We start from the raw sequence: 14633 nt of genomic DNA, 5'->3' as shown, positions 1-14633 counted from the left end.
ACCTCCAGTACCACCAAAAAAAGAAAAAGAAAGAAAAACAAAAACAAAAACAAAAAAGCTGGGTGTGGTGGTGCACCCTTGTAATCCCAGCATTTGGGAGGCTGAGATGGGAGGATCTCAGTTTGCGGACAGCCTCAGTTACTTAGTGAGGCCCTTTGCAACTCAGTGAAACCCTGTTTCAAAATAAAGAATAAAAAATAGGGCACGGGATGTAGCTCGGAGGTCAAATGTCCCTGGGTTCCATCCCCAGATCCGCATAAATAAATAAATAAATAAATAAATAAATAAATAAATAAATGCTTGCTTGCTTGCTTGCAGCTGGGCGTGGTGGCACATGCTTGGAATCCCAGTACTTGGGAGGCTGAGACAGGAGGATTACAGGTTCGAGGACAGCCTCAACAAGTAGTGAGACTCTCCTCACCAACCTAGCAAGACCCTGTTTCCAAATAAGAAAAAAATTGGGCTGGGGGTTAGGTTGAAGGTTGAATGCCCCTGTGTTCAGTCCCCAGCATTACACAAAAACAAAACACGACACCTTGCTCATCAGCTGTCGGGAGGTAGCAGAAGCCTTAGGAGCCAGGACCTAGTGGTGGACACCAGGCCGCTAGGAGTGCAGTTTTGAAGGGGCCTTGGGGGCCGGGACCCTTTCTCTCCTCTCTGCTGGCTGGCTGAGGTGAGCCCCCTCCTCCTCCTGTTCCCATGGAGATGAGATGTACAGCCTTGCCACAGGCCCAGAGCAGCAGGGTCGGTCGACCAAAGGCTGGAACTTCTGAAACTGGGCTCAGATAAGCTTCCCTTTATTAAACTGATCATCTCAGCCGGGTGTGGTGGCGCATACCCATAATCCCAGTACTTGGGAGGCTGAGACCAGAGGGCTACAAGTTCAAGACTAGCTTTAGCAATTTAACGAGGCCCTCAGCAACTTAGGGAGACCCTGTTTCAGAACAAAAAAATAATCCAAGGAGGAGCTGGTCAGCAGTGGACCTGAAGAGGCTTCTAGAAGCTAAAGCGGGAGCAAAAAAGAAAGAAATTCCAAAACACATCCCAGGAAGATTACTACAGACACTCCCTGGGGGGCTCACCCCAAGGTGACAGCTCCCTTCAGATGTCCTAAGCCCCAGTAAAAACAAACTCCTAGAAGGAAAAATAATACAATAAAAAGTAAAAGGGCTGGGAGTGTAGCTCAGAGGGGGAAATGCCTCTGGCGTCCATCTTCTGTATCATAAAACAATAACAACAAAATAAAATAAAGAGGGTTAGGGGTGTAACTCAGGGGTAGAATGCCCCTGAGCTCAACCCGCAGCACCAAATAAGTAAGTAAATATAATAAAACAATAATAGTAACAAAATAATAATAAATGAACCGTCTCCGGTGTTTTTCCATGGTGGCAGAAAGCCAGCTGACACACATTACCGTCGGATAAAGCCGGCATGGCCGGCGCGGGCCAATGTCAGGGTGCCCCGCAGAGCCGCCGCAGTCTCCACGCCCTCGCCCTGCGTTTCCCCACGCTCAGTCCCCGCCGCCGCTGCCTTCCACAGTGATGACCCAGAGTCTCGGCCGCTCCCCTTAGAAACTGAGGTTTAGAAGTTCATGGGCAAGCCGGGCGGTGGCGCGCGCTTGTGATCCCAGCATTCGGGAGGCTGAGACCGGAGGATTGCGGTTCGTGGACAGCCTCAGCTACTTAGTGAGGCCCTCTGAAACTCAGTGAGACCCGGTTTCAAAAAAAAAAAAAATAGGGCAGGGGGTGTAGCTCGGAGGTTGAATGCCCCCCTGGTTTCCATCCCTAGACCTGCAAAAAAAAAAAAAGAAAGAAAGAAAAAGAAATTCATGGGGAGATGGTGTGTGGGGTGGTGGGGGCTGGAATCGATGACAAATGCCCTTTGCGGGTCTCAAGAACAGGCAAGGTTGGGGGACACCAGCAAAAGCCACAGTAAACTTTAGTGCCAGGAACTTCTCCACGGTTAGAGTCAGCGCGTCTGCTCAGAGCCTTCATCCCATCTTACTAATTGGTCACAGATGGGATCTGTACTCCACAATCACCGTTGTGGTATTTTTGTCTAGTGTCTTGTAGTGATGGACCACAGTAAGAGCAACATTGTCTTTTGAATGGGTTAGGGAACCTAAAGAGTTAACTTCCAGTGTTACTCCAGCGTGGTGAGTATGCAGTCATGTGTGTACATATATATATATATATTTTGGTGGTACTGGGGTTCCTGGAAGCCCCTCTACCTCCGGGCTACACTCCCAGACCTATTTTTACATTTTCATTTGGAAACAGGGTCTCCTAAGCCAAGCGCGCGCGGCTGGCTTCGAACCTGCGCTATCCTCCTGTCTCTGCCTCCCAAGCGCGGGGATTACAAGCGTGCGCCACCACGCCCGGCTATATATATATTTTTTTAACTTGCCAATGTTCTCATGTGCAAAACTGAGCTAATAATGCCAAAGTGACGGGATTACTGTGAGGACATGAGATCTGTAGAGCCCTCAGCACAGTGCCTGGCACGGAGCCTTCAGTAAGGACAGCTTGGCCCCATTGTCAACTGTCGGCCAGGTAGGGATCTGTAGGACGATCACACTGGCAGAGCCGGGAGCGGGGCCATGCCTGCACTGGGGAGGCTGAGACAGGAGGATCGCAGGTTCGAAGCCAGTCTCTCAGCAATTTAGTGAGGCTTTCAGAAATTCAGCAAGACCCTGTTTCAAAATTTAAAAAATAAATAAAATAGGACTGGAGGTATAGCAAGGTAGAGTGCTCCTATGTTCAATTTCCAGTAACACACACACACACACACACACACACACACACATGCAGAAAATATAATGATATGGTTAAAGGTTAGCATCAAATTTTCTTTTTCTTTCTTTCTTTTTTTTTTTTTGGTGGTACTCCTGGAAGCCCTTCTACCTCTGGGCTACACTCCCAGACCAATTTTTATATTTTTATTTGGAAACAGCGTCTCTTAAGCCAGCGCGGCTGGCTTCAAACCTGCGCAATCCTCCTGTCTCTGCCGCCCAAGTGCGAGGATTACAAGCGTGCGCCACCACACCCAGTGTAAATTTTCATTTTTGTATACAAGTTATCTTTGAAAGCAAGTTAGTTCTTTTGCTATTACTATGCGGTTCCAACCAAATGGAATTTTTCTAAAATGCCTAAAATTGTTTTATTATTTCATAACTGAGTTATAAATTGCTAGCCTGCTAGTCTGCAGATGTCTTTCTTGGCCTGTACATTTGTGTGTGTGTGTGTGTGTGTGTGTGTGTGTGTGTGTGTTACTGGGGATTGAGTCTAGGGGCATTATACGTCTGAGCTATGCCCCTAGTCCTATTTTTTATTCTTATTTTTAAAATAGGATACAAATAAGTTGCAGAGAGCCTTACTAAGTTGCTGAGGCTGGCTGCAAGCCTGAGATCCTCCTGTTTCAGTCTAACCAAGTACGGGGATAACAATAGTGTGCCAACATGTCCTGCTAAGCATTAGCTTTATTTGTATTATTTATTTGCTATCTCAATGTCTGAGTTACTTTAATGAAGAAATTGGTATAATACAACCCCAGTGTGATCATAAAGATTAAATCAGTTAATAGAGAAAATGCTTAGTTCAGTGCCTGACACAGAGCAAAGGCCAAATGGATGACTATTATCATTGCTATGTAAAAACTCACCTAATTTGAGAAACCAGTTTAGAAGTGGCTTGCTCTATTCTGTTTTTCTAAAGTCCTTCTTAGGAATGAACAGTCTTAAGATTGTGGGTTTTCTGCACTAGATTAAACAAATGTATTATGCTTTAAATCAAGCATAGTTTTAAAAGGCATATACTTTTATAGCCACCAAAATAATACTTAATTCAGGAAAAGATTACCAATGGATGGTGAGAATGGCTGGAGAAAAAGATTTTATTTATTTATTTATTTATTTATTTATTTATTTATTTTTGGTGATACTAGGGGTGGAACACAGAGGCTTTCTACCTCCGGGCTATACTCCCAGACCTATTTTCTATTTTATTTGGAAACAGGGTCTCACTAAGTTGCTGAGAGCCTCACTAAGTAGCTGAGGCTGGCTTCGAACCTGTGCAATCCTCCTGTCTCAGCCTCCCAAGCCTGGGGATTACAAGTGTGCGCCACCACGCCCGGCCTGAGAAAAAGATACTTAAGTCTCATTAATTATGAAAAGAAAAGGTACTATTACACTGAAGAAGTGTGGTGGGTGTTACTTCAATTGAGGGGCCAAAGTCGCCACCATCAAATATGGGCCAAACTGATCCTCGTGATGTGATGTAGTGGGAAGACTGGCCGTCACCATCGCTGACATAGTGCTCTTGCAAAAAAAGAAAACTTCAACTTGACTCTACAAGGCACCAGTCAGACAACTCCAAACTGTACAACGACGTATGATAAGGGCAAATGGGAAGACCCCTCCCAAGGAAAAATGCTGTAAATTAAAGAAACTTAAAGTATATGTATGTATAATATCTCATGTATACATATATCATGTATGCTGATATAAGATGCTTAATTATATACATATGTGTATATATGCATGTATATATTGTATTGAAGACTGAATCCAAGGGCATTCTATTTCCGAGCTATACTCCCAGCTCTATTTTACCTATTTATTCTGAAACAAGCTCTCTCTAAGTTGCCGAAGGCCTTGTCAAGTTGCTGGCCACAGAACTTTTATCTTCCTGTCTCAGTCTCCCAAGTACTGAGATTACAGGTGTTCAGCCACCATGCCTGGCCTAAAGAGATGTTATCAATTACATGTAATGGGTGATTTCCTTGATCAGATCCTCCAGAGGAGGAATAAAGAGTTAAGAAGATTCTCATTGAGATATGAAGCTTAAAGGTGGGTGGTGCATGACCATAATCCCAGTACTCGGGAGGCCGAGACCGGAGGATTGCAGGCTTGCGAACAGCTTCAGCAAGCAGCGAGACTCTCCAGCAACTTAGTGAGACCCTATTTAAAATAAAATAAAATAAGATAAAATAAAATAGGCCTGGGGGGTGTAGCTCAGAAGTAGAATGCCCCTGGGTTCAATTCCCAGTAAAACACACACACACACACACACACACACACACACACACACACACACACAGGAAGCTTAAATATAAAAGTGTGTATTGGATAATGAAAAAGTAAGAAATAAGACCGACTTAATTATAGTTTGACCTACTTTTTCCTGAAGTACTTTGTTATCTGAAAACATCTTTCTTCCTAAAAAATGTGAAAATTACCAATGACCTGCTTGCTCTGTTGAGTTGGACGGGAGCCTGTAGAAGGAATGTGCAATTGGGTTGTAGCTGTATGAACGGGCACAGTCGCTCGGAACATAGTGGATGCTGACGGTCGATGAACAGGCTTCCATGGGGCACGTGTGTTTGGCTGGACAACCAACTCAGGCAGGGAGTGCCGGGCAAAGGTTCACTGGAGACAGTAACCAGCAAGTCTCAGAGCGGGGCCCCGGCTTTACTGATTTTGTGCTGTTTTGCTTAATGAGGATGGATTGCTAGTAACATCATAGAGGAATTTCTCTCTCCTTTCCATAGACGTGGTGACAGCGGCCTGAGAGCAGCTCCAGCTGTCCCCGTCGGAGGCATAAAGACAAGGCAGCCTGGCTGTCAGTCATTAAGGACAGCCAGGGTCTGGCCGCCGGCGTTCCAGGGAGTGATAGGAGCCATTAACAGCTTACTTTTAGTTTCAGAAGGCAGAGATATTTTCATTACGGGTGTCCTCAGGCACAGGCTTTTTAATTTTAAAAAAGAAAGTAAGTTCGGGATGGAAATAGCCCGTCTCCACAGGAGTGTCTCTGCAGCAGAAACACATTATAGTTTACCTGTCAATCTTAGCAGCATGCCAGGTTATTCTGAGGTCTGGAATGAGGAAGAGGAAGTAAGGACCAGAGGTGAAGGGAGGGCTGGCAGAGGCGCCAGAGTTGCGAACACCTTGGAAAAGCTGAGGGCTTCATTCCCGGTGACCTGGGAAGCTCAGGCTTCTCTTCCCATCCTGGCTGACAGTGGCCATCCTCACCCTGAGCCTTCCCCTATTTCTTCCAAAGCCACAGTGCCCTACTTCGAGGAATTTTTTTTTTTTTTTTTTTTGGATGACATTACGATAGATTCAATGCCACAAGTGCTTTGTCACTTTCGCAGCAAGAGGTGGATTTTGTTTCACCTCTTGGCTGGCTGACTGTGTGTCCCTTCAGCCAGCAGAGCACAGCACAGAAGCGCCCTGCAGACCCGGGCCCAGCCTTTGGAGGACTGTGGCTTCCCGTCTCTTCCCTGAGGCAGGCCCAAGCCACGCGGAGGCCAAGAGCGGTAGGGGTTGGCAGCCATCCGAGTGAGCCACCGTGGGCATCCCAGCCCGGTCATGGCGCCTGGAGGACATCTGGGGTGGAATCAGCCTGGCGAAGGCCAGTTAGTGAGTAAGCATCACAGAATCACAAGAGAGGATTAAGTGTTTAAAGCCACTAGGTTTCATAACCAAATGTGTAACTGAAAAGTTCTTAAGAAGAAAGATAGGGCTGGGGACGTGGCTCTGGCAGAGTGCACGGTTGGTTTGCAGAGGCCTTGAGGTTAATCCCCAGCACCAAAGAAGGAGAGGAGGAGCAGCAGGAGGAGGAGCAGGAAGAGGAGGGTGAGGAGGAGGAGGAAAGAAGGAGAAAGGCTTATCTTGTTCTTAGAAATAGAATAACAAAGCTCAGGAAACAGCATTTGCTGAATTGAAAGAGAACTATCTAGAACGAGTGACCACAGCATCATCCTTCTGTGGGTTTGCCTTCAAAGCTGGCCCCGGGGAAAGGTCTCTTTTTGTTGCTCAACACAGGAAAAAAGGGGAAAATTTTCATTTTAATCCAGCTTCACCCCAACACGTGTGTTTCACATAGACCTTATTTTTTAAACAGAGTTTATTGTATTTATTACATTATAAAATTTGAAAAATTGTAGGAAAGCAGCGGACTCAAACTGGAGTGTCTCTAACAAGTAATAATTCTGGCCCCTTTGCAAAACTGATCAGTTTAAAAACAAAGTGAAGTTCACATCTGTGATGCGGACAAAAAGTGTCGCTCCTGTACAAACTACATTAAAATGTCATGTCTAAAGTCCTTCCAAAGCAACGTGCTCACGACAGCTCTTCCAAAGGCCTGTCCAGTCCCGCCTGAGGAGACACAAAACCTCCACGCGCAGAGAAACTCCATGCAAGGTGTTTTGTTGTTTCCTTAAAAAAAAAAAAGAAAAAAGAAAGACAGAGGAAAAGTAAGGAATGGATGGCTGTTGGCAATGAGAAGTGTTAGGAGACGTGTCCTCCCGCTCATGGCTTATTGTCAGAGGCCTCGGGAGGCCCTGCTCGCTTCACGGCCATCACAGCACCAACCGCAGCTATCACCGTTTTTTCTTTTTTTAATCTTTTTTGCATTTCCTACCTTTTGACATATATATATTTATATATATTTTTTACACCTTGAGGATATCACTATTCCAATTGCTCCCATATGAATACAGCTGTGATTTCTATTGGATATAAATGTGTCTTTTATTCAATTTTAGGTCCAGAACTTGGTTTGTGGTCCCAACTGCACATAAATGTCCCTTTTCTGATTGCATTACTTGTTGTGTGTGTTTTTCTTTCTTTCTTCTTCTTCTTTTTTTTTTTTGCATAAGAAATCTGTCCGTTTAGTCCAGAGGCTCCTGCTTTATTCGGATGACAGAGGGCACCCGGGGCGTCCGCCTCAGTTCCCGCCGAAGGACGTATTCGCTGAACTGGGACGAGTCCACGCCTCCCCCGCAGGAGCCCACGATTTCAAATCCCCTTTGCTGCAACCTCTCGAGGACCTGCGAGGGACAAGATGAGTGTCTCGTTAGGGACAGGACACCAAGGGGGGGGGTCTCAAACTTTGAGGTGGAGTGCGGCTCTGCCCCCCCCCCCAGTCCCTATGTCCCTTCAAGCTTCTGCTCTCAAAGGAAGATCCTGGATTAAAGATGTTCTAATACCGAATGCACGCTTTGCGTGCTTGATTACACATGCCAGTCACAACAGCTGCTGGTAAAGCTCCATTTTACAGATGAGGAAACCGAGGCTTGTGGTTAGTAAGAGATGAACTGACTGTGTGTGTGTGTGTGTGTGTGTGTGTGTGTGTGTGCATGTGTGTGTGGTACTGGGGATGGAACCCAGGGGCTTTCTACCTCTGGCTAGAAAGACCTATTTTTAGTATATTTTATTATATATATAAATATTTATATATTTTATTTTTTAATATATTTTATTTGGAAACAGGGTCTCACTAAGTTGCTGAGAGCCTCACTCACAAGTAGCTGAGGCTGGCTTTGAACCTGTGTGATCCTCCTGTCTCAGCCTCCCAAGCACTGGGATTACAAGCGTGCGCCACCACCAGGAAACTGACTTTCTAATCTGTTTGGCCTCAGATCCCCCCCCCCTTTCCCATTTTTAAATATGCAATGCTGACTTCTCTGCAAATGAGAGTTCACACTTCAAAGTTCATTTGCCAGTTAGGTATTGTGGTGCAGGCCTGTAATCCCAGTACTTGGAGGGCTAAGACAGAAGGATTACCTCAGCAACATAGCAAGACACTGTTTCAGAATAAAAAATAAAATAGGGCTGGGAGTCTAGCTCAGAGGTAGAATTCCCCTGGATTCAATCCCCAGTACCACAAAAAGAAAAACAGGTTCCTTTACCACTAAAATATATTCTGTGCGATGTAGAGAATACGGAAAGACAGCAGTATCTGCATTTACTGGGACTGTCATTCATCTGGATTCCAGCTGTTTCCCAGTACTGAGTTAGTATCCGCACTCCGGCTTAGAAGACTGATGTACTTCATCAGGAGAACAAACTACCGAAGACCGTCAAGGTTTCTCTACAGGTTTTTTCTTTTTTGTGGTACTGGGAATTGAACCCGGGGCATTCTACCTTTGAGCGACACCCTCAACTCTATTGTATTTTTTATTTGGAAACAGGCTCTTACTAAGTTGCAGAGGGCCTTCAAAGGTTGCCAAGGCTGGCTGTGAACCCGAGATCAGCCTCAGCCTCCCAAGTACTGGGATTACAGGCGTGTGCCACCATGCCCAGTTTATCTACAGGTTTTCAAGTTTGTGGCATTTGATATAGGTTTATTGATTTGCATGCATTCATGGAATGAGGAAAAATGCAATGGTTATATAATTTCACATATCTGAAATAAAGGCATTCACACTCTTCACCTAAGCAAAATCCAGATGATCTATTATTTAATTGTGAGATCAATGCCTGGTGCCAGAAAGACCCCTGCACTTGTCACTACGTGTCTGACGCAGGCGACAGTACCTGCAGTTATTAGACAGGCAAAGTACAGGAGACTTATCTAGAGAGGTCTGTTTCTTTAAGGATCCAACAAGTATTAGACTTGCAAATGTTCCTGCTGGGGTTCTACAGGTAATTACATTAATTATATCCACACCACTCTAAGGTAGGATTTTTTAAAAATGCCATTTTATCTTTTTTTGGAATAAAATGAAAGGTTATTACGTAACTCAAAATGTGTATAATCAATGGTAAAAGGAACCATTCCATTTATATTTTTTGGCTACCTACTTCTATATGGAATATAATATACTGTCTTACAAAATAGCTTGCTAGATGAGATTGAAAAACAGGAGATTGTTTTCTAAAAATTAAGCCTTAAATCCTAGCAAATTAAAAAAAAGCTCATTGTTTTATGAGAACAAAATAAACAAAGTAATTCTACATGCAGCGCTCTTTTTCTGTGGGTAAATTCACGGTGCATGTGATGCCAGCCAGCTGAAGGACAGATGAAGGGAAACATCCCCAAGTCCAAAGTGCGCGCTGGTGGCAGGTGACTACAGAGCGACAGAATGGCTCACGCCAAGGAGGATTCTGCAGCGGGGGCAGAAACATCCCAGTGTGCCCTGCCTGGAAGAATCCTTTACCGTAGTGAGGAGCGGGGAGAGGGTGGAATTACCAACAAACCCCACTGATACCTGTTTTCCTTTCAGTGTTGTTGTGGCCTCTAAGTTGCTAATATAAAACTAAGCATCTTCCTCCACAGGGGCTCTGATGCTCATAGTATGTTAAATATTTGGCATGATCTAGTGCTACCTTGATGTGGTCAAGTGCCAGTAGCTTATGAAGCTGTGTGTGTGTGTGTGTGTGTGTGTGTGTGTGTCTGTCTGTCTGTCTGTCTGTGTGCACACGTGCACATGCACCATGCTGCTCATAAAACCCAGGGGCATTCTACCTTCAAGCTACACCTCCAGCCCTATTTTATTTGGAAATAAAGTCTCACAAATTTGTCGAGAGCCTGCCAAATTGCAGAGGCTGGCTTAGAATCTGTGATCCTCCTGTCTCGACCTCCCAAATACTGGGATTACAGCCCCCACGACACCTGGCAAACCATTACTTTTTAAACAACAAATCAATAACAAAGTTGTTTAGGTTTTTAAATAATTGAGAATATTTAAATAACCCGACGGAGTTTCAGGTATCAGATGCCTCATCCCAAAATCTCTGTGTGCCTACAAGCAGGTGTCTATTTCTTGGTGAGTGAGCAGGAAGCAAGTGTGGGTCATGGCTGTGTTGTATGATGTTAATCCAGGTGAAATTTCCACATGTGATCTGGGAACTGTGAAGCATATGGACTGATGAAATGTGTTCACTGGCTCAGGGGGTAGGGCCGAGGTCGGCTCTGCTTCTGAAGGGCTCTGCCCCTCCCTGAGCTCTACCTGGGGTGTGTGGGAGGGAAAAGGCTTTGGCCTTTACAGGCATTTAGAGGCAGGCGAGGCCCCAGGAGCACTGGAGGCAGCGCAGGAACGCCACACACCTCCAGGGGCGCCATCGCATGGGGAGAATGTGAACGTCGCCTCGGGCGCTGTCCAGAGGGTGTGTGCCTGTCTCTGGTGTGCTTGGGGACCACTTTCTGCTGAAGCTTTCTGCTGTTCTGCTCTCAGACATCTCTCATAAATGTTAAAAATGGCAAATACTTGTAACTGAGGTATGGTCTAGTGAGGGCCTCTGGTCTTTAATCTCTGGGAGAGAATGTGTTGGCTAAATATTGAAAAGCCATGGGTCCACTCCAACTAAAAAGAGGTGAGGAAGACAAACCCTCACTTCACTGACTTCCAATAGTCTCGTGTCACCTGCACACGATGAGGACGCAGTTGAGCCTCTGTCTCCTCAGGGACGCGCTGGACCGTCAATGTGCACTCAGCCACGGCCAGAGGAGGGCAGACAGTCGGCACTTGGTAACTAAGATGATGCTGACACCCTCTGGCATCCGAGGCACACGGCTGTCCACTCACATAGTCTAAGGCCAGACTCTGAACCCCACCCCAAGTCCCTCCTCCTCGAGACTTCTCCAGCTCAGAAAAGGGCAAATCCACCCCTCAGATCCTCTGTCAAAAACTCAGTCTTGCCGGGCGTGGTGGGCGCTCCAGTACTTCCTGTACTTGGGAAGTAGACAGGAGGATCACAAGTTCTAGGGCAGTTTCAGCAAGTAAGTAGTGAGACTCTCATCAGCCTAGCTGTTCAAAATAAGAGACCCTGTTTCAAAATAAAAATAAAGGCTGGGCATAGTGGTACGTGCTCATAATCCTAGTCCTTGGGAGGTTGAGACGGGAGGATTGCAGGTTTTCAGCCAGCTTCAGCTACTTAGTAAGGCCCTATGCAACTGAGTGAGACCACGTTCCAAAATAAAGAATAAAAACTAGGGGTAGGCCAGGTGTGGTCGCACACCCCTGTAATCTCTGTAGTTGGGAGGCTGAGAAAGGAAGATCACAGGTTCGAGGTCAGCTTCAGCAAGTAGTGAGATTCTTACCAACCTAGCAAGACCCTGTTTTCAAATAAGAAATAAAATTGGCCTGGGGTGTACCCTGAAGGTAGAATGCCTCTGGGTTCAACCCCCAGTACCACACACACACACACACACACACACACACACACACAAACGACTAGGGCTGGGGGTGTAACTCAGAGGTTGAATGCCTCTGGGGCCACCCTTACTTTCTGTGTTACCATCACATCTACACTCAAGGTACTCAGAATGAAATATTTTTCAACTGCTGCTCATACTGTGGCTTGCTAACTGGCCTCCTGGCTTCAGCTGTTTTCCGCTTGCTGTCAGAGTGTTTATTTTAAACTACAAGTTCCTTCAGGTCACTCTTTTGCTCAAAATCCTCCAATGGCTTTATTTGACTCTGATATATATGCAAATGAGCCCAGACCAAAAGAAACCAAAGCATCCCGAGTGCTTCCTACGTCCAGGAGGCCCTCCATGGCCGTCCCTGGTCCCGGCCTCCCACCCTAGCAGCCGCTGGCTTTCTCTGGTGTACTTCCTTCAAGCCGCACTGGCTTCTGATATTCTTCAGTATGCCAAGCACACTCCCACTTGCTGGCTTTCTCTGGTGTACTTCCTTCAAGCCGCACTGGCTTCTGATATTCTTCAGTATGCCAAGCACACTCCCACTTGGGGGCTCCAGAGTTTGCTCATCCCTCTGCCTGGAATATTCCACCCCAGATATCCTCCAGGGTTCATACTAGGCCGAAGCGCATAGTAGGTGCTCAGTAAAGACTTGTGGACTGACTAAGCAAATGCAAAGGAAGAGAGAGTAATCAGCTCCGCAGCAGAAGAGTTCCCACACGACAATTTCTCAGCGCCCTGGAGGGAAGACACGCCACGCAGATGAGATTGTGTAACAGCTCTAAGGGTGTGTCTGAGCTGGGTGTGGTGGGGCACACTTGTCATCCCCGTACTTGGGAGGTGGCTGAAACTGAAGGATCACAGGTTCACGGCCAGCCTCAGCACTCATTGAGGCCGTCCACAACTTAGTGAAACCCTGTTTCAAAATAAAGAACAAAACAGGGCTGAGGGTGTAGTTCAGAGGTAGACCCTTCCCCGGTTCAATCCCAAGTGCCACACACACACACACACACACACACACACACACACACGCCATAAGAATGTCACTTTCTGGGCATGGTGGTGCACACCTGTAATTCCAGTGCTTGGGAAGCTGGGAGGCCTGTGACCCTGGTATTTGGGAGGATCACTGGTTTGAGAACAGCTTCAAAAATGTAGTGAGACCCTGTTTCAAATAAATAATAAAAAAGGACGGAGTGTGTGGCTCAGAGATGGAATGCTGCTAGGGTTCAACCCCTAATACCAAAAGAAGAGTATCATTCGAAGACACACGACACGTGACGTCATACCTGGACTGAGTTGAGGTGACAGTAGCCATTTAGTGGAAACCGGATGACGTGCGTGGAGTCGTGATTCCAGCCTGCGTTGACGGAGTTGCACATCACGTCGCCGATCTCCGGGAAGACTTCTTCTATCAAGGACTTGTCCCCGCTGAGCGTGATCCTTTCTCCGAGGTCGGGGGCCACACGCACCACCAGACACTCGCAGGGCCGTGAAAAGCGACCGGCCTCTCTTTCCTGCTTCCACCTTTCCATCTCCAACAGCATGGGCTGGAGCTGGAAGTATTTTGCCTCTTCATATAACAAAGTGTAGTCCTGGGGGAGAACACAGAGGTACCTCACAGTGCAGAATACAAACAGAACGTGCTGCAAGCACCCACACTCAAGGCTTGGGTTTTTCACTTGTGTGGCCATTCAAATAATTAAATCTAGGTGTCTATTTTCCACTTATAAGACATTTGTAAAGATTCCGTTTGGAAGAGTTGCTGGGGTCCGTGAGCGCTTCACATGCAGTCCCCAAATCCTCAGACTCACCCAGTGTATTAAAGACCCTCATGATTCTTATTTTTCTAAATGTATTTATTTATTTACTTTTGCAATACTGGGGATTGAACCCAGGGCCATTCTACCTCTGAGCTATACCCCTGACCCTATTTTATTTTGAAACAGGGTCTCCTTAAATTGCAGAGGGTCTGTCTCACTTAGTTTCTGAGGCTGGCTGTGAACCTGCAGTCCTCCTGTTTCAACCTCGCCATTACTGGGATCACAAGCGTTTGCCACTACACCTGCTCATGACTCTGATTTTGCAGATGAAAAACTGAGATGTATGCCAGGCGTGGTGGCGCACGCTTGTAATCCCCGCGCTGGGGAGGCGGAGACAGGAGGATCGCACAGGTTCAAAGCCAGCCTCAGCTACTTAGTGAGGCTCTCGGCAACTTAGTGAGACCCTGTTTCCAAATAAAATATTAAATAGGGCTGGGAGTATAGCCTGGAGGTAGAAAGCCTCTGGGTTCCACCTCCAGTACCACCAAAAAAAAAAAAAAAAAAAAAAAAAAGAAAGAAAAAAAAAAAAGAAAAACTGAGATGTAAAAGGTTTCACCCAAAAACTTTCTCTTAATGGAAAAATGCCTCTGGATATTTCAAGTGTGTGTTGCTGGAGAACCCAATTTACTCCCTCCTGGGTGGAATGTGTACATTAAGGTCAACACAGCCGTGCAAATGTACGCATTTCACGGCAGCCTACACTCTTGTCACCTTCAGAGCTCACCACACGGGCAGGGGCAGGGGCAGGCCTGGACACAACGTGGCTGCTGGTCTGTGGGAGGCTGATGGAGCGTAGAGGGCTGTCCCCGCCCTCAGCCACCTGCTGCTGCTCCATCAAAAGCCAGAGAGGGGGAGGACCATAAGTCCGCCCCCTGCGAGTGGC

At 46.4% G+C, this 14633-nt stretch overlaps 1 protein-coding gene across 1 annotated transcript in view; it reads right to left on the bottom strand.

The window, feature by feature from the left end:
• Positions 1-7620: 7620 nt before the first annotated feature.
• The window catches only part of KCTD1 (potassium channel tetramerization domain containing 1), a gene marked incomplete at its 5' end in the record, with an annotated part of 60573 nt that continues 53560 nt past the window's right edge, over positions 7621-14633 (bottom strand). Inside the window, 2 exons of the mRNA XM_080714384.1 lie at positions 7621-7830; positions 13217-13522. Coding sequence (XP_080570510.1) covers positions 7672-7830; positions 13217-13522 — 465 coding nt within the window. The 3' untranslated portion in view covers positions 7621-7671. The remainder of the gene's footprint in view (positions 7831-13216; positions 13523-14633) is intronic.

The sequence above is a fragment of the Muscardinus avellanarius genome, assembly GCF_963383645.1.
Source record: "Muscardinus avellanarius genome assembly, chromosome: 17".
In the NCBI taxonomy this organism is placed as follows: domain Eukaryota; kingdom Metazoa; phylum Chordata; class Mammalia; order Rodentia; family Gliridae; genus Muscardinus; species Muscardinus avellanarius.
The sequence above is the reverse complement of the archived record's forward strand: the minus strand, read 5'-3'. Positions and strand labels throughout refer to the sequence as shown.